Below are 19932 nucleotides of genomic sequence, written 5' to 3'. Positions count from 1 at the left end.
GTTGAGCCTCAGGGGGCCAGGCCTCTGTGTCCTGCCCCGGGGTGCTGGTGCTTGTCCACAGGGACCTCTGCAGTGAATTAGCCATCACCCCTCGGGTGTTTGACACCTTTCACAAAAACCAGCACAACATTAAAAGGAAAGGAAGGAAGGAAACGAAGGTGCCCAAACCAAAAACCTTGCTGGAGTTGCACTGTCATGAGGCGCTGGTTCTGCTCAGCTCTGCGTGCTGCCCCTCGCAGCCCCTGCTCTGTCCGTGGCCTGGGGCAGAGGAAGGAGCCCCAGACCCACTGCAGCCCAGTGGGTCCAGCATGAGCTTTATCTCCCCTTCAGGGATAAGTGGGGTCCTTTCCCAGCATCCTGTGGCCTCTGCCTGGGAGCCCAGGGTTAAGTAAGGTGCTCTTGGCGTGGAACCACTGAAGGGGAGTCCGTTGACCACCAAGGCTGCCGCCCACGATGGCTCTCCAGCGCCGAGTCGGACCCTTCGAGCTCACTCCATGCTCCCCTCACCACACACGAATCCCACAGCAGGCTGAGTCCGCGCTGAGGACAGATCAAGTCTGCCCCCAGGGCCACAGCCTCTCCTAGCCACCGTCCTCAGGGCCACCCCCACAGAAGGGGGTCTGAGGCCCTCTGGAGGGCCTGGCTGGTGGCCCGCTCACAGGCCAGCTGAAATGCCTGCTCTGGGCTGCAGCGCTCCGTGTGTGAGGTCCCCAGGGCAGCTGGAGCAGACTTCAGAGCTGTGTGAAGAAGCCTCCATCCTGAGCATAAACATGCCCTGGGAGCCACCTCCGCCATGGGGCTGAAGCGGCTTCTGTGTGGTAGGACACAAAGGCAGCCAAACGAGCGGCCCCAGTGTCCATGATGCTGTGGGAAAAGGTGTCCCAAGTAAGGGCTGCACCTCCTGCTGGGCTGGGAGCGGAGGCCAAGGAGAACGGCAGAGAAGCAGTTATTCACCAGCCCTGGGCCCTGGGGACGTCAGCCTGGAGCCGTCCTCCCTGCCCCACCACTGGGCTTCCCTCTTCCTGGACAGCACTCTGGCCCTGTGATGGGGGTTTTGTGAGCAGCAGGAGATACAGCTGGAGTGGGATCAGCTCAACATCCCGAACGCCAATTCCAGGGCTATCTGGGACCTTAACAGCTCAAGTGGTAGCTCTGCCTTTCCTGTGACCCCAGGTCTCACAGGAGGCCTGCTCTGTAGCTCGTTCACAAACCCCAGGCTGCCTTGGGGGCTCTGCTCATGCCTGTCCTGGGCTTTAATGCTTTCCAGGGCCATAAGCCTAGGGTGGGAGTCCATCTACCGGCCCTCTGCCCGGCCAGCACGCTGGGCCCAGCACTCTACAGAGAGGCTGGAGGGGCTGTGTGCCTCAGTGCTTAGGCAGCTCTTGAGAAATGGGAGGGAGACCTCCTCACATCACTTCCTTCATGCTGGCAGAGGAAGCCCTGCGCCTCCAGTGGGGACTTCCTGCAGGTGCCGGACTACAAACCAGTGCTGTGACGCTCCTGGGCTGCTGTCACTGCACCACCAGGAACACCTGGAGGGCCTATGGAGAGAGGAGTGTGGACCCACACAGAGGGGCCCTGGGGCTCTGCCACCACCCTGGTCTGCTTCCTTGGATGCCAGGTGAAAATGACATTCTATAGAGCTCTCGGGGAGACAAGTGACTTATCAGCTGAAAGGCATTCCACAAATAGGAGGAAGTTGGCATATTAATCAGGCATTCATTTGAACTTCCAAAGTAACCAGTACCGTGGAGGGCACCTGGGCTACCAGCTGAACCGGAGAGGTCACTTAACTCTTGGGTATTAGAACCAAGCAGAACTGAAAAGCAGTTGCATTTGTCACCAGGCCCCAGGACACCTTGTATCTATAATTTATAATGCTTTTGGAAAAGTCTTCAGGATATGCTTAAAGTTCACTCATGTGAATGTAATCGGAATACGGTGCAGCTGAAGCCTGAAGTGGTGACAGAACCAGTTTTGTTTAGAGACGGGCGGGGCCTCAGCCCTGCAGGATTTGCTCCATAATAAAGAAGACATGGCGCTCCTGCAGCCAGGTGACAGGGCTGCCCCTGCACACACAGCAGGCTGGGCCTGGGGTGGAGGCTGCAGGAGCTCACAGGATCCCCTTCCTGACCAGCCTCTGCTGCAGGAAGTGGCAACTTTTGTTTCTGCGGAAAACCCCACCCTTGCGAGCAGCAGACTCTAAAAACAGTTGCCATTCAATACAACCAAGTGGGAGGGTGACAGGCAGGAAAGGGCAGGCACAGGCTGGCACCTCCACTGGGGTCAGTGGCCCGCCTGCTCCATGGACCCACAACCTGTGTGTCCCTTAGCCACCACCTGCACATCATTTCAGTATCAAAAGAAAGGCTGGTCTTTCCAAAACCCTCCAGTAAGCTCCCCAATAACAAGGGGCCTAGTTTTTGCGGCCATGACAGTGAGGAGGGGACATGGTGGGGGGCCCACTCTGAGGGCACTGGAAATGCCCCCAGGACTCACGCACGGGTGGGGTGGATCACCAGTCATCCACTTTCAGACAGGCCTGCACTGGGAAGAGCGCCCCCATGGGCTACTCAGGCAGATGGAAAATCCACTGTGTCATTTTTGGATCTCTACACTGGTTCCATAAAAACTCAAGATAGCCACGCAGTCTGAATGTAGGTCACTACTGCAGATGCAATCAGCATGGAAAGTGAGGGACCGCATCTGGCTTTGTCAGAGCTCCCCCAAGAGCTGGTGGCCAGCTCAGAATGCCAGAGCACCAACAGCCACAGGAAGTGTAGCGCTGGGGTCTCGGCGGGACACCCCCACATGGGCAGGCAACCACGGCAGGCAGGATGCAAGGCACGGTTGGTGCAAGCCTCTGACTACTGCGTTCATATCTGGGCACCTGCATTTTTTATATCAAATTCATATGGCATCACTACAATCTATTTTCTTCAACTTCTTTTTTTTTTTGGTGGGGGAGTACTGGGGATTGAACTCAAGGGCACCCAACCACTGAGCCACAACAGTAAAAATACTGCTTAGTATTTCTTATTTAGAGACAGGGTCTGAGTGCTTTGTGCCTCGCTGTTGCTGAGGCTGGCTTTGAACTCAAGATCCTCCTGCCTCAGCCTCCTGAGCCGCTGGAGCTCCTGAGCCACTGGTCATTAACTTCTTTTTGATGTTACAACTAAAATCTCATGTTGACTTGAAATTGTGTGTGCTGGTTAATCTGATCATCTGAATTTCAATTCAGGTCAGAAATGAGGGTGTCAAGAAACTCATCATGAAAAACAGGTGCTGGGCCAACAGGCAGAGAATGGCAGCTTTAACACCTGGACCTCCCTCACACTGCAGGCTGCCCCGTGGTCACACCTACTGGGCTGCCCCCAGGACACAGAGCTCAGGTCTGGTGCGGGGCCACAGGATAAACAGGGCCCACTTAGATCAAGCACACTTGAAAGTCTGGAGGACATAAAATTAAAGGCTGAAGTTTAACTTCATTTTTATTTACTGAATTTATTTTATAAAACTTTCTATCAAAATTAGTTTATATGTATTAAAATTATCATGAAACTTTATGATAAAACAGTGGTCTCCAGTGAAGCTGCTGCCTTGTCAGGAAGCTCAGGGCTGAGCCCACAGGCCTGAGTTGCTACACACTGTGGTCTGTGTTGGGGGGCCCAGAAGAGTAGTCCAAGATGCGCCTGGGGCCAGAGGCTCTCCAGTGGGGGCTGCACATTCTCAGGAGCCTCCACAAGTGCAGTCTGTTCAGAGGGGAGGCTGGAGACCCAGCTGACAGTTTGGGTTATACACATGCCAGTTATGGGAACTTGGATGAGTTACTTATTTTCTGAACACTGGCCCCCGTTACAGAAGGGCGGGGGGAACTAGGCTACGTAATCTCCAAGCGCTTCCTTCTCTGAAACTTGTCTTTATACCAGAGGTGAATTATGTGTACATTGAGATTGTCCAGACTTCTCTCTTCCTGCTCTGCTACTGGAAATTCTATGATTTTGCTCTTCAAAATAATAAACTTTGAAGCATTTCACATACTAAAATAACAAACATATGAATCAGGAACAAAACGATGATGTCATTTTATTGAGTACAAATGCATCTACCTCTTCAAACTGCACAACACAACTGGGCTCAGCAGCCCCTGTACTGCGGCAGAGGAAAGCAGGCTGTCTAGTACCTTCCATGCAAATGAGTCTCCACCCCTCTTGGGGCAACTTTCTCATCTCCTTCAACAGCCTCCACGTGACAGAAACACAAACAGGAGCAGCAACTGGCTGACAGGTGAGGGTGGCCTGGCCTCCCCAGGTGCTTCCTCTCCAGGACCCAGGTTCCCTCCAGCCAGCAGGCCTTCAGCTCTGTCTGCTCCACTGTCACAAACCCCGGTCTTTTAACGGGGCGGAAGACTCCAGCAGGTTTCCTCCCTTAGACACTGAACTACTACTATCATACGCCTAGAAAAACTAGGAAAGAAACACAAGCTGTCCTCGCTGCCTCCAAGAACCCAATCCACAGGGAGGGCCGCGGCAGCAGGTCACAGGGGCGCACGGACTTAATCATCACGGCATCAGTGTAATAGGAAAAAGAACAAAACAGAAGTTTCTTTTCCTTATTTAGAAAAATAAAAGGTCACTGAATGGGCCCTCATCTGAAAACCACCAGGGATAGGAGAGAATTCCCAAATGCATTCAGGAGCAAGGACCTGGGTTCAAGACGCTGCCTCGGCAAAAAGAAATCCTTCTGCCTGACACTGGGGCGATGTGACCCCAGAGCCGACAAGAGAAGCTAGTGCACAGGGTGGCAGCTGTTAGCTGGCCCGGGTCTGAAATGGCTCCACTGCCTAGCAGCTGTGAGGACTTGGAAAATCCCCTAACCTTTCTGAGCCTCAATTTCCTCTTTATCTGTAAAAGGGAGATAACAAAACCATCAACTCCCAGGAGGTCCGGACTCCTAGCTTCTCCCTAAGCCAGCAGCCTGACTCAGCGGGGGGCTGGGAATGCGTCCACCACAGTCCCTGCTGGAGCCGGCAGGCCCGCAGTGCCCAGCATCCTGGCAGGGCAGTGGGAGACCTGGACGAGGAAGGTCATTCTTCCTGGCCCACACCCAACACCCACCCCTTATTTCTCTTCTCCTGGGAAAACTACACCTGCCCTGGCCACAGACAGCAGAGGTGGCGTGGGGGTCAGAGATGATGCCCTTAATAATCTTCACCATACAAACTTGGAGGAAATGTGGGCAAAGCTAAAAGCAAATCCTCACTCAGGATAAATTACTTCTCTACTAGGGAGTAGTCATACTCCAGGTACAAGGGAAAGCTAACCCAGTTGCAAAGTTGCCGAGTTGCAGTATCAAGGAGAACCCACATGAAACCCCCGCCCCTCCACAGGGAGCGTCGGGACACACTTGTGGCTGAGGTCTGTGTGGGGGTTTGTTCTCAGTTTAGGTTTACTGTTTTGGAATGTGGCTTGGGGTGGGAACTGATATTGTGGTGTGAAATCATATAGCAATTCTGAATTATTGAATCTTAAATATATCAAAATAATGCTTTGTTTAATTTGGGAGAAAGAAGCTAATTTACTTAATTTTCCCTAAATATTCTAAATAATGAAAGTTCTAGGTAGTAAATCCATTCCATGAAAATGAGCTTATTTAAAAAATAAACTAAAGCTTGGGTGGCCCCCAGGAAAAACAGTAAGGTAAGGAAAACCCTTCTCCAGACCCAATGTCTAGCATGCAGCGAGATGAAGGAGGCCTCTGGGCTGGACGGAGCTCAGTGATCTGAACGTGGTGGCCTCTGGGCTGGCTCCACGATTCATCCTTTAAATGTGAGCAGATATTCTGGAAACACTGGCATATGAGTAACCAGTCATAAACAATTTCTTTGCTGAGTCACAGAGCCTGATTTTTCAGGGATAAGAAATTCCTCATGAACGTGGCCCTCTGGAGGAGCAAACATGCCACACCAATGTCTCACAACCCTGTTGGGAATCGGCAGGAACCTTGCTCTCATCAGGTACCACTCCAATCAGCCTCGCTGAATTTTGCAACTATAAATAACCCGATTTCCTGTGCTTAGCCTAAGTGGCGGTTGAGACTGCAGGGTTTTTAAAAATTTGCTAAGGCTTCCGCTATGTGATATTAGTTCAGGCTGAACAGAAACTAGCTCTGAGAGAAAAAGGGAAATTTAGTCTCCATCTTCGCCCCAGGAGGACACTCTTACTACTACTAGAAAAGATCCAACTTGCTGTTTTTGTAGCTTAACTGCTTGGGGAAATAACAGTTAAAACAAACCATGGGGTCTCAGTGCCCAGTGACAGCAGGCCAGCCACCTTCACTGGTGCCACGCCCTATGTCCATCAGTCACACCCCCATATACACACTGTCAAGACCTGGGGGCCTGGGCACAGTCCTACAGTAAGAGGGACTGGGTAGACGGTCCCTCCCCAGTACAGGCCTGGTCCTGGCGAGCGCCAAGAGCTCATCAGCATGTGGAAAGAGAACGGAATTGCTACAACCTGTGCAAACACGCGGAAGTTACGAAAGTTAAGCCAGTTTCTACACTGTTGTGGCGGGTCCTCTCCCGCAGCCCCAGGGCGGCAAGGACTTCTGCTGGGTGCGGTGAGGCTTGCTATACCTGCTTCCTCCTACCCACCAGTCCCTGTCACTCCTTCCACCTGAGACCTGTTTCCAGTCCCCAGGAGCCAGGCACACGTAATGCAGAAAACAAGTGGCACAAGGCAGTCTGAAAGGCTCAGTGCTAGTCTCCAACTGTATACCAACCTATGGCCCAGGACAGCCCTGGGTGACTCCCCTTCTAATGCCCCCCCAACCTTATGCCACCTCCTTCAGTCACTTCCTTCCCAACCAGACCATTAATAATCTCATAAACAGGGACCATGTTTTTTTTTGTTCTCTGTGTCCCTTTTTAATAGTTTTTTTTTTTTTTTTTTTTTTTTTGTTTTGTTTTTACTATTTACTTAACAAACCAAACCAAAAGAAAGGAAGACAAGAAAAAAAAAAAAAAACCCACCTCCACAGGTTCACTATTTCTTACTGCAAACCCCTAGGACCAGATGTTCCAGAAATCTGGCATTTTTGGATTTTAGAAGGACACAAGGACACATACCACATATATCTTACAATAGCCCAGACAAGCAGCCCTTAATCAATACACCAACAAGAATGCAGAGAAATGTATGGACATTCACACTAAAGAGATTAAAAAAAAAAAAAGAGAGAGATTAAAAATAGCCTCCCCTGGGTCAGGGCAGACCTCATTGCCAAATGAATTCTACCATAGACTATGACACACACACAAATCTTTCTGCTTTCTTAGCTTACTGAGTTGTGGATTGGGGGTGAGGGATGGTAGGCCTGGGCCCAATGAGCACCGACTGAACAGGACCCAGTTTCAGGCTTCCCTCTGGGTTCCCAGCAGCATCTTAACCCAGGTCCCTCTGGGACCTATGTGTTAAGTTAGGAGACTCACAGCCAGTGTCTTGGAGTGCCGCAGATGCGTCCACTTTAAACCTTCCCAGTGGGTCCCTGCCTTCCTCACACCCTGTTCCCGAAGTTTACTCCTCCTTTTCTAGGACTGGAGCAGATGGCTCTTGGTGCGAGGATCATGCCCAGGGTTAACGTCCACCCAGTCTTGCCTTCTATGGTCTGTCTGGGTTGCTTCTCTGGCATCACAGGGCATTGCTGTCCCTCCTCAAGACCCTTCCCGGATGGGGATTCCAGGGTCTCCCTGCAGGTTCCCAGGGTCCTAGAAACTCATGAGGTTTAAGTGGAGGAACCAGATCCAAGAGTCTGGCCTACTGCCTGAACTTTTTTTTTTTTTTTTTTTTTTTCTGCCTGAACTTTAAATGAGTTTGGAGAAGCATTTTAAAATGGACATTTAAAAAGTCCCCAAATAAAAACCACAAATACACCTGATGGTCTTCAGCGAGAACTTAATTTCTGAATGTGCCTTCATCAGAATCTTTGCCTATTCCTCTCTGGCATTTCCTAGTAAGCACCCAAGGAGAGTAGCAGTCTACTTTGTCCTGAATCTTCCATGAACACCTAAGAGATGATGAATTCCTACCTGGGGAAGACTGCCTATGGTGGGCTCACCTTTTAATCAAGGTTCTTGATCAAGCGGATATCTAGGATCTCTCTGCAGTACCAATTCCTTAGAGTATTTATTTTCCAAAGTACCTTTCCACCCTCTTACTTTTAAATATTTCTATTCACAATCAACCACAAGCTGCATGAAAATGGGTAATTACAAACTTTCCCCACCTTGTCCCTTACTCAATTTTAAGGACCAATGACCCTGACATCCTCTATTGAGTGGTGTGCTGGGTAACGGATTGCCACGTGGATGACCCTCCCCAGACCTGGAAGACCCTCGGAAACCAGCTTAGATGGACTTGGGGTTTGAGATCCTTGAAGAAGGTGGTCCTAGGGTCAGGAGCCCGGGAAATGCTCCACACCATTCCAGCCCTGGTGGTGTCCACCCACGGGTGAGCTCGGCAGCTTGGAGCAGTAGCTCCCAGGTGCGGCATTTTGTAAAATACCAAACTGGCAGCTCCTGTGAAACTCTCGAGCCCGCTCAGTCCTCAGACCTCGGCTGGGTCCTCGCCGGAGCCAACCCGAGGGGGCAGAACCTGTCAAGAGCCCATTATCACCGGCAGAGACCAAGTTCCTTTTCGTCCTTGGAAGGGGCGCCAGGCGGTCAAAGGTGCTTTCCAGCGCGCAACAAGCGGCACGGACACTCAGCCAATTACTGGTCAGAGAGCAAAGCCTGCTCTTACCCGGGTATCCGTGCCGGGACAACCGCGGAGGGTCCCTGCCTGGTGGAGCCCACCCCGCCCTCCACGGGCACAGACGGCTGCGGTGGAGAGCGCGGGCTGCCCTTGACCTTAGGGCACACAGGCGCCCAACTCGACGGGGGCCGCTCGCAGCCAGGAAACAGCCTGGGAAACGCGCCTTCCTCTTACCAGCCTTTGAGCTTCTGGACTCAGACAGTCTATTTCCTTGTTCTGCGACCCCGCAGGGCTGGCCATGCTGCCGGAGCGCAGACCCAGCTTCTCACCCAGGGGGACTTTCCGTAGACCGGCGAGCTCTCAGCGCGGCCGCATCCCCGGTGCCGCGGTCCACGCCGGCCGGGAACTCGCCGCGGAAACGCGGGCGCTCGGCCAGCCGGAGGCGCCCTCTCGCCCACGCGCACGGCTCGGCGGATCCCCGGCTCGGGCGCGGCCCGCGGGGCGGGGCGCAGGTGGCCGCGGGCCCCGGGGGCGGGCGGAGCACGGAGAGAGGGGCCCCGGGCCGCCGGCACCCCGCCCCCGGGTCCCGCCCCGCCCCGCCCCGCCCCGCCCGAGGGCCTTCGAGCCCCGCCCGCGCCCCAGCTGCGCGGCCATCAATCACCACCCAGTCCCTCCGGCCCACACCGGAAAGGCGGTGGGGAGAAAGACCCAGCCGGCCCGCCCGCCGCCCCGCCCTGCCGCCCGCCCTGCCGCCCGCCGGTGGTGGCTGAGTCAGCGGGGGAGGCCCGCGCGGGGCGGGGCCTGCAGGGGAAGGGCGGAGTCGGGCCCCTACGCGCAAGCCCTTGCGGGCGCCCGGCAACACCTGCCAGCGGTCCCCCGCCAGGGTGTCGCCGCCCGAAGGGGTCGGTTTCAGAGCCGCGCACACTGCGGGCCCAGGGGCGAGAACGAGCACCAGGAGTGTGAGACGTCGGGTGGATTCCGTGTCCCAGAGCCCGGGCTTTGCGCCGTCTAGTCTTCCCGGTGAAGGCTGTGCCAGGCTCCGCCCGGCGTCGTGAGCAGAGGAGCTGCTCCTTGCACCGTGACCCAACTCGTGACAGTGACTCGACTTCCAGCATGCGCCCCTCCTGAGCCGGCGCCCTCCTACTATAAAAAAAAAAAAAAAAAAGCAAAGCGAGGAGACGGTCCCGAACCGGAACTGGCCAGAAGCGACGGGAAGGAAGAGGCGCGGATTTTAGAAAGTCAGCTGTCCTGGCCAAGCTCGAGGCCTACTGCGCCTGAAATGTTCCAGCGCGCTCTCTGCCTGTTCTGCGTCGTCGAGGCCCTCTCCAGATCAAATCCTGGGGACACGTTCTCTCAGGCCCTTATGAGAAAGGTCGTGTCGCAGCTCAGAGCTGGATTCAGCAGAATCGCCAAGCCTGCTTCTCTGCCCAGGCAGCTCCAGAAAGAGTGGAAGAAAGACCACAGATTCACATTTAAGCTTTTACAAGTCCCAATGCTCTCCTCAAGATCCAACTCTTGGTAACAAGTTAGCGCACACCTGTACACACTGGTTACCGCCGGTGCACCCGGTGGTGCTTCAGGGAAGAGCTCAGAAGGAGTAGGCTGTCCAAAGGGTGGGCAGTGGGACAGGTGGGGTTTCTGGGGTGGAGGGTAAGGAAAAGGAAGCCTGAGTAAAGGCCTAGAAGTCGCTGTGGGAGGAACTCAACAGGTTTAAAGCCAAGGTGAACAGAATGCCAAGCTTTGATGGATAACATCTCAGGCTCACGGAAACAACTCTCCCAGGGAATGAAATGCTTGGTTTTTCATAGCTGGCTTCTCAGTGTAACACTATTTTTAAATGCTGGCATGGTCAGGTGCAGTGGCACATTCCTGCAATCCAAGCTACTCAGGAGGCTGAGGCAGGAGGATGGCAAGCCTGGGCAACTTAATGAGGGCTGGGGATGTAGCTCAATGGTAAAGTGCTCCTGGGTTTAATGCCCAGATCCCCTCCAAAAACAACAACAATGTTGGTGTAACAATTCTGGATTCACTGAATTGGAGAAGATCATTTTAAGCTACATAAACAACGATGGGATTTATGGAATTTATCATGGAGGACAATTGTAATTTTCCCAGTATCAATGGTGCAGAAGAGAATGGTAGTAAAGTAGTGTTCTGAGACTTTGGTTTGAATATTCTGATACAGGCAGATTCTAAAGCTCCACACTACCTGGAACCCTGTGACCTATGTCCCAGAGCAGGGCACTGGAATAGTCTTCATTTGCTCTGCTTTCCCCAAAGCAGTGCCTGCAGACACCTGTTATCTGGACCAGGGAGCATTCTCCCAATCCCAAGGCAGCCAGTCACCCACTAGCTATCTGCTTCTGGAAACTGCAGGACTGGGTGGGCAAGGGGGCATGAGAGCTGACACCCGCCTAGGTCTCGGCTCTGTTCTTCACTGTGGGATCTTGAGTAAGTTACTTAGCTTGTGCCTCAAGGAGTCTCCTGTAAAACACCACTGATAAAGACATGCCCCATAAAGCGGAGGACCCAAGGGTGAGCCTGGTGTCCAGGAAGTTCCACAAAAATCACATCAACACCCACCTTACTTCTTTTCCGGTCCCCGCAGCAGATATCCCCACTCAAGACACCCAGCCTCCTCCACAGCAAGAAGGAAGCAGGTTAAAAAGGCTGAGAACTGGGGTGAGCCAGCCAGTGAGACTGGGGGCAACTGAAGGAGGAGCACGAAGTACCCTCCACAAAAACTGCAGGAGGGCCAAGGAGGTGGACCGTGCAGGGACACTGTCAGGAAGTAAGAAGCACTGATGACTCAGTCTTGGGAGCAAACCAAGACCAGCAGGACTTCAGTGAGTGCAGAGACTGATCCCATTGGGCAGCAGCGCAGTAACACACCTCTGGATGGAGGGCCATTTCCTGCCGAGGGTCAACCTAGCCCGCAGCATGGTGGCTGATCTCTGAGCCATTCCCAGTTCTAGGAGAAATGTGAAAGTCTCTGCTGTTGCTGGGATGCTTGCTACACCCACTCTGGTGGTGTTATTCAGGCCCCAGGGGCCTAGGAATAAAGTATAGAGGATCCACATTTGCCTCCATTAATTTTGATACAAAATTAATGACCCCTTCTTCAATCCCCCTCTTATCCAAATTATAAGGGGGATGAATGGGTCTCTGGAACCTGCAAACCTGGAGCTGGGAAAGCCTGCTAGGAAGCCAGGGTAAGGGGAATGGACCAGAAAATGACCTTACCAGAATGGGAACTGGAGGTCCACAATTTGTTCACCCCAATACTCAGTTTGAAAGGTGACTTGACAGAGTGATATAAAATTCTTTACCCTGAGGAAGACACAACTAAACCCACCTACGGGTATGAAAAATCAGACAAGAAGCCCAGGAGCAGGCAGTCATCAGGCCAACAGAAGAAACCCAGGGGCCCCTTTGATAGTCTGAGTGGCACAAGGCGCCCTGTCCATCTGAATTGGGGTGGGGGGGAGCAGAGTCTTTATATAAAGAGCTTTGGGGTCCAGAGTACAGAGCTCAGCCTTCTCCTTCCTTTGGTAAGGACAATCTGTGGACAGCCACTTCTAACAAGCTGACTGGATTTCTGGCCCTTCCTAACTACCAGGTACTTACTGACTGTAGACATGCAGACTTGACCTCCTGTCACTGTTTAAGCCCAGAGTCTCTGTGCTGAGAGGGCACCTTAGGTCTGGGAGAATCTGTCTACTGCACTTGTGCTGTGACTCTCTCTTGCCCTGGGCTCTCAGTGGACATTACATGTCTGAAATTTCAAAAGCAGTTCTCAAATGCACAAGATCACATGCAGGAATGTCAGAGGAAAGGGACTCCTGAGAAAAGAACCAGAGGTAAATAGAGTGGTCTGAATGTGTTTGGGGAACATCAGAATCATGGCTCACCAGCAGAGACCAGAAGCAGGGAGCCAAATGGGGGCCACACCTGAACTTGGTTTACTTGGTCTCCTTGGTAACCACCTGTTGCTAGGAGCTGGAGCTTCTCCTTGCGCTGTGGCTTGGTGCTACGTGCAAGGGCTGGAGACAGATCTTTACTGGAAGACAGCACAAAGCAGAAGGCAGACAGCCAGGGCAGAGTGGCCCTCGGCCTCCCGCCTAGCTCAGGAAGCTAACACGAGATCACTTTTCTCGATCATAACATAACATCTGCTTTTCACAAACATGAATCCCAGGTCATGTTGATTACTACAGAGCAAACATCTCTAAATGACTTGTACACACAATGGATTTTATTTATGTTATTACTTTGATTGGATCCTTTTGACAATTACCTAAAAACACTTCATATTATAAATGTGGTGCACAAAACAATTGCCCAGGATTTGCTCGGCACCTCTCAGTTTACCAAGCACCATGTACCCATGCGGTGGTTCATAAGAGTATCAACTGGTCCACATGCATTTTGGAAGAGTGAAACCAGGTTTTTGAGCCAGGTGCCACTGAAAGCCCCAGAGCAGGCTATCAGGGAAAGCACCCTGCATGCTGCCTGATGCTGGGGTCCTCAGTGGGAGCAGGCGTTCATTAGGTGGGCTCAGAAAAGGCCCTTGGCTCTCTGTGGGCCCAGTCCAGCAATCCCACCTCCTACCCAGGGTGATTGGCAAAGTAGTGCACATAGCCAGGTCAGGGCCGGGAGCCAGATCTCCCAAGGATACTTGGGGCATTGGTAGGGGCATAATATGGGGGGCAGTCAGCCCCTACTTGCTATCTGCAAAGAAGGTGGCACTCCACAGTCAGCTCAGGTCCAGAGTGAACTTGACCTGAAGGCCGGATCCTGACTGCCCGAGTGGATAGGAGCACAGGAAGCCAGAGTATGGAGGCAACTCAAGCTGGCCTCTAGCAGGCCCTGGCTGAGCTTTACACAGTGGTGTCTCCTCCTCACAGCTGCCCTGTGACTCAGGTGCCAACTTAAACTCCTTCCCAGCCTGTGATGGGCTCTTCTGGAATACGGGCATGTCCTCACTGGTTGGAACACAAATGGGTGGTCTCTGTATAAATGATGGATGGAGAGTTCTCTTGGTAGAATGCAGGACTTTGATAGGTCACCATGAACTCTCATTGATTTTTTAAGTATTCTGTATATTTGTAGCAACTAGAAGTAGACCCTCTCTTTTAATAATGTCTTTGGAATTCAACACACTTCACTAGTGTGTTTTTTTTTTTTTTTTTTTTTTTTTAATTCCCTTGGATTTTCTGAGTTGGATTTTTGGCTGAACTGAATCTGAAGCCTTAGTGGAGGTATCTAATAAGCATCTTGGCACAGAAGCACTGACCAGTTGAAGGTGATGATGAAAACTGCTGGCATGCATAAAGTGGGAAAGAGGCCAAAGTGGGGAGTTTGGGGACTCCCACAGTCAATGGATGGTTCCCTGGTGAAGGAACAGACTGAGACAGACGAGGGCTAGTTAGAGACACAGAAAACAGCGGCTCTCCTGGAAGCCACAGAGCAAGGAGAACAAGGCTGAGAAGGCTTTTAATTTGCAAGTAGAAAAACAGTGATTATTGCTTTCTATTGTTGAAATTCTAGGATGGTAGCCTGGGAGAGAGGCTGGACCAAGGGGAGGGTCTGTGTGGGAGAGGTCTTCATTTGACTCTCCATCGGTTATTAAGCTGCCAATTAAGGGACAGGAGGGGCAGGTGGGAGCACCAGACACTGGCACCAAGTACTGACTCAGGGACTGACCTGTCTGAATGGGCGTGAGAGAATGAGAGTGGCCAGGAGTGGCAGGCCAGAAGCAGGGCTACTCCTGATTTAGGGACAGTGCAGGGTGGGCTGAGGGAGGAGGAGGAGCAGCAGGGGCAAAATCAGAAGAATGCATCGCAGAGCTGGATCTGGCCAGCCAGGCTGATGCCCTCATTGGTACCTGGGCACAGAGGCCTTCCAGGGAGCTAGCTCCTTCAAGCCTGATTGTGTTACCTTGGGGTGAAGTTATCCCCAAAAGTGCCCAGGAATAAGTCCATAGCAATCCCAAATATGTCCATTTTTCCAGTCCACCTTCAGAACTGGTGATCTTTAAGGCCAGGTCAGAGATCATGGAAACATCCCCTGTTCCTGGTAACTAAGGAAGAGGCCACAAACCCCTTCAATAAACACCCCTTAGGAGAACAGATTCTGCTGTTCACGAACAAGGTTCATTGCAAACACCTCCTGATTGCTTTCTAAAAATGTTGAAAACAAGACCACTAAAATCCATCATGTATTTCTCTGTCAAATAGGAGCAAACTGAAAAGCCTGCCTAAATCACCTCAAATGTAAGAAAAAGTATATTTTATATCCTGCATAGCATATACATGTAGACTAATCCACTTAAGTTGCTTTTGATCAAAACAGATAGCAGTATGGGAAAGCAGGCTTTACTCTCAGCAGTCACATTCACTAGCAAACAGAAGACCTCAACGAAAAGCAACAGATCAAATACTTCAATATATACCTAGAATAAAAATGAGAATTTCAAAAGAAATGAAAGGAATATACATTTTTTCCAGATACCCATTTATTTGGCATTGTCTCAGTAATCCTGCTTATGAGTTTAACATTCTAGAAAAGACAGAATGTTCCTAACAGTCAGAGCCATGGACTAAATGTTTGTTTTACGAGCTGAAAAATCCAGAAGCAGAGTAGGGCTACAAATGTGATTGACAAATATCATCCTCATAAGGAAGTGTGGGGGACGTAGGACTTTATAATCTGGATCTAAACAACACCATAGCAAGCAGGGAGATTTAAGGGTGCTTACCATGGCTCCCAAGGTTTGCAATCCAGGCACTGCTGCCAAACAGTGGCTTACAGATTACCTAAATTAGGAACAGTTGGAAATGACCGGAAAGGTGAGCGACCTTCTAGGCTAAGACACAGATATTCCTTAAGCAGCATCCCTCAGATGAACTTTCCAAGAAAAGGAATTTCCCTAAAGGAAAACAAAGAAAGACTAAACACCCTACGGCATGCTGCTAAAAGGATGTGCCCATGCTTGAATCCACATGGCTCCCCCTTTGCATCCGGCCCCTGAATCCTGGTTCAAACCCAAATCACAACCGCTAGACCACAGAAGAGCGCCAGCTTACGAGCAGCCCTGATCTTGTCAGTTCACCTGCACCAGTGTCTGTAGAGAAGATTGAACAGAGAGCACAAAAGCCTCACCTTTGGGAAAGGACTGTAGATGGACTTCACGGGGAGTTCGAGGACCAGCAGCTCACAGCAGTCTAGAGAGACATGTTTGGCACAAGAGTGGAAATTCTGGAATAACTGGAGATCAAATAGCTACTCCTGGCGCGTCACCTTTACACCCCGTTCCTCGCTGGGCAGTGCCTGAGCATAATGGAAGGGTGTGGCCCGAACTGCCACAGGATTTCCAAATGCAGATTTTCTTCTGACCGCCAGCTTAATTTCAGTTGCTCAGATGATACGGAAGCCCCTCCCCATACCTCCACTCCAGGGCACCGTCCTGTTCAACCTGGTGTTAGGCTGCACTGGGAAGCACTGAGTAAGCAAAGTGCAGGGTTTCTCAGCCTTGGCCCTGCTGCATTGGGGGTCTGATGCTTGGCTGTGGGAGGTTGTGGGGCGTGTCACAGGCCAGCCCGCAGCATTCCGGCCTCCACCCACTAAGCACCAGCCCGCACTCGGCCTGAGCAACAGCCCAGACACTGCCCCATGGCTCCCTGATGTGGGGGGCCCAGTTCACGCCCATGGCAGCTACCCTGTGGAAGTCGCCGGCTTATCAGTGGACCTGGGTACAATAATGGTCGGGACAGAGATGTGCGAACCGCCACCTGGTAGCTGTTGCCTTCAAGAGCCAGCTCAAGCAGGGCTGAGGTCAGGAACAAGAAAGTCGCTCTAGAACACTGAGTGGGAGGGGCCCAGGCGCTGGGCTGGGAGTCAGTGGGCAGAGGCGTCATCTCTGTTGGGGGAGGATGCAATCCTACTCATGGGCTGGAAGAAGAACATGGGGGCGAGGAGATCTGAGGATTTCGTTTTGCTTTTTGGCACCTCTGGGAAAGCCTGATGGAAGAGTAGAGGCTGATGGGGAGCATGCACCCCTGCACCCTGCACCCCCACAGAGAGCACCAGGGATTTGTGGGGAAGACCTCAAACTCCAACACAGATGATCGGGTTTGAATTCCTGCTCTGCCACTTACTAGTTTATAGCTTCTAGCAAATCCTGCATACTTCCTGTGTAAATCTGGGAGAGGCACTGCCACCAGGCATGACTGGCCCGAGGACAGCAGAGAGCAGTGGGAGTGGGGCCTGGTCCACACCATGGCCACAGGGAGAAGTGCAGCTTGTTCCATCTGGGACTTTACAGTCCAGTCCGTACTTGTTCTCCTACAAGGCAAGGGATGCCGCGATTGTAATTTACATACAGGGTCCAGGAGTCTGGGACCCCTTGGTCACCTTGGACTAGTTTACAGCCTTCATCCACAGGGAGCATCTGCCCCCTGTGAGCCCACAATTCCTCGTTCCCAAAGCCATGCTCTCAGTGTTTGGACAGGTACTTATTAATGTGACCATGTAAAATGTGTTTGAATGCAGACAGAAAAGGAAGAAAATGCAGAATCAAAAGGGCTGCTATCTGTCCCTGCTGGAACCAGGGAGTTGTGCTGCCCTTTGGAATTCCTTTAGAAATGGTTAGAATGTGTTTTTTTTTCAATCCTCAGGTTAAGGAGTTTGAACTTTATCTGGAAGCAGTTGATAAAAGACCCACCAAAGGTGTCTGCGTAGGGAGAAAAGCTCTGGTTTGAGCAAAGACTCTGAAACCCAGCGGCTACAAAACAGTTGGAAGTCTCCCTCATTATTCTTTTTCAAAACTTTCTTGTCTAGGCTCACAATTTACTCTCTTCTTTTACTTGCTGGTGGTGTTGGGGATTGAACCCATGCCAGGTAAGCGCTCTGCCCTGAGCAACACCCCAGCCCTCACTGTTCATTCTCCTGCATTAACTTCTGAATCCGTTTAAGCTTTAAGCCAACCCCAAACCATTCCCTTAAACTGGATTTTATTTGATCACGTTACCTTTAAATTTCTTTTTAAAAAATATTTTTAGTTGTAGGTGGACACAATACCTTTACTTTGTTTATTTAGTTTTTTGTGTGGTGCTGGGGATCGAACCCAGGCAAGCGCCCTACCACTAAGCCACAACCCCAGCACTGATTACATTCGCTTAGAGATTATTTGGGGTGGAGTAAGGTCTTTTCAACATTGAGTCTTCTCACTCCGCAGCAAGTGTGTCCTGCAGTAAGCTGTGAGCTTTCCTCATATAGACCCTGCATGTTTCTTTGTTTCTGTATGCTACTTTGGATGGGAGCTTATCTTTTCCCCATTATTAAAAAAAAGTCATGGTAGGACATTGGAATGCTCTGGAATTGGTTTATTTTGTCACAAACTCTTACTGAGCCCTCAGTTCTAGGCAGACTTGGGGGTTTGGTGTATACGTGATCTGTGGGCAGTAATGGATGCCCCTGCCCCTTGGTGGTCATGCCCTGCTTCCTTTATTGGTTCTGGGCATCGACTCCCACCATCGTCCCAGCTTTACGGTCACCCTGATCACAGCCTTCCTCCTTAAAGTGGAGACTCTGCAATTAGGAGGATAAAGAGGACATGGCCGGTTGGTGAGCTAGTGCTCACACCATAATGATACAGGACAGGGATGGAGGCTTGTTAGAACTTAAATAGCATTCAAAATTGCCGACCAGGTAAACAGAATGGTGCAGTAAGGCACCTGAAAAGAAAGAAATTACAAGTCTTCCAACAACACACTCTTGCCTGTAGGCTAGAATCTAATTTTGACCCGTAAAAGATAAACAGGCAAACAACTTGGAGCAGAAGTTATACTTAAGTCGGTGAAAAGTTGTTATTGTTGCTGATGTTGGAATACAGCTGTGTTCTGCAGGGCAGGCTCTGCAGGGAGCACAGGTTCAAGGGCCACTGCCCTGTGGGGGAAACTGTCACCTTTGGGCAAGTTATGTAGCCTGCCTCTGTACCTTAGTTTTCTCATCTGCAAGATGGGAGTGATGATGGCACCTAGGTCACAGGGCTTGTAAGGACTAAACCCGTTGTCGATCATGATCGTGATTCTGATGAATATAATGCTAACTGCAAGGGAGGTTAGCATGCTCAGTCTAGACAATGCAAGCGCCAGAAGACTTCAAGCAGCATCGTCTCCTCTAACGTCCAGCCACAGATTACAAGGGGATGTGGGAGTTGACATTTGTCCCAGACAGCCCGCCCCTCCCTTCCTGACACACCCTAGTGTACTTCCATCGAGGCCTTCCCTCTGGGCTCAGAACCCCCAGCTGCCCTGTGCCCTGGTGCAGGGAGTCCTGTAAGCTGGAGAAACATACAGATCCTCCTGTTAACTGGAATTCTAACTTGAGGTTCCAGTGGAGATAATCATATTACTTTTCTCAAATAAGAGGCCTGGACTTTGCGACGCTTATTTTCAATAATACTCGTGTACTTCCTTGTTGAGAGTTACGCTTTAGGTCACTGGTCTTGAACTTCATAACCAGATAAGGAGGTATGACTGTGTCTCCAAAGAATGGGGTTAGGCAAGAGGAGCTTGTGAACTTCTCCCTCAGGGTCAAGAGACTTTCCTACCATGAGGTTTTGGAAAAGAGGGGCTCGTATGCCAAAGGTGACACGACCACCGAGTCAGCCGCTGTGTGATTCTGCTCTGTGGGGTCCCTGGCAGGTTTTCCCTTCTCTGTGCTGGGGACAGAACCCAGGGCGTCAGTGCTAAGCGCGGGCTGCGCCACTGAGCTCCGGGCCCAGCCTGGTCTCTGGGGCAGTCCCATTCACAGAGACAGAAGTCAGAATGGAGGTTGCCAGGGCCTGGAGAGGGGTGGGAGCCAGTGTTAGCAGGGACAGTTTCCGTCATGCAGGATGAAACAGCCATGGAGGTGTTCCAAGGCCACGTTGCAAGGTTGCTGCGCCTCCTGACAGACGGCTGAGAGGCGTGACTGTCTTATGTGCATTTTACCTCCTTTTGAATAATATGTCTCAAAAAACCAACAAGTTCTTGTTTATGCAAAAATCACAATGGGGGGAAGGGGAAGAGGAAAGCTATTGAGGGGTTTCTCCTCAGAAAGCACAAGTGAGCTCCAGCAGGCTCCAGGTGAGGCAGACACAGAAAAGGTTAGGCCGTCTGTGGGGAGAGAAATC

At 51.4% G+C, this 19932-nt stretch overlaps 1 protein-coding gene across 34 annotated transcripts in view; it reads right to left on the bottom strand.

The window, feature by feature from the left end:
• Positions 1-19932, bottom strand: part of LRRFIP1 (LRR binding FLII interacting protein 1) — a 125797-nt gene that overhangs the window by 59191 nt on the left and 46674 nt on the right. For 2 of the 34 annotated variants that reach the window (XM_079133901.1, XM_079133904.1), the window contains exon 1: positions 8988-9293. The exons of 25 other annotated variants lie outside the window; for them this stretch is intronic. In XM_079133901.1, the coding sequence (XP_078990027.1) occupies positions 8988-9053 (66 nt within the window). In that variant the 5' untranslated portion in view covers positions 9054-9293. Of the gene's footprint in view, positions 1-8987; positions 9309-19932 lie in introns of those variants that run through there. 7 more of the 34 variants (XM_079133896.1, XM_079133882.1, XM_079133875.1 and 4 more) reach the window with 7 other exon arrangements.

This window comes from Sciurus vulgaris (genome assembly GCF_902686455.1).
Source record: "Sciurus vulgaris genome assembly, chromosome: 3".
NCBI lineage: Eukaryota > Metazoa > Chordata > Mammalia > Rodentia > Sciuridae > Sciurus > Sciurus vulgaris.
Note: the sequence above shows the minus strand (reverse complement) of the source record. Positions and strands in the feature narration are given on the sequence as shown.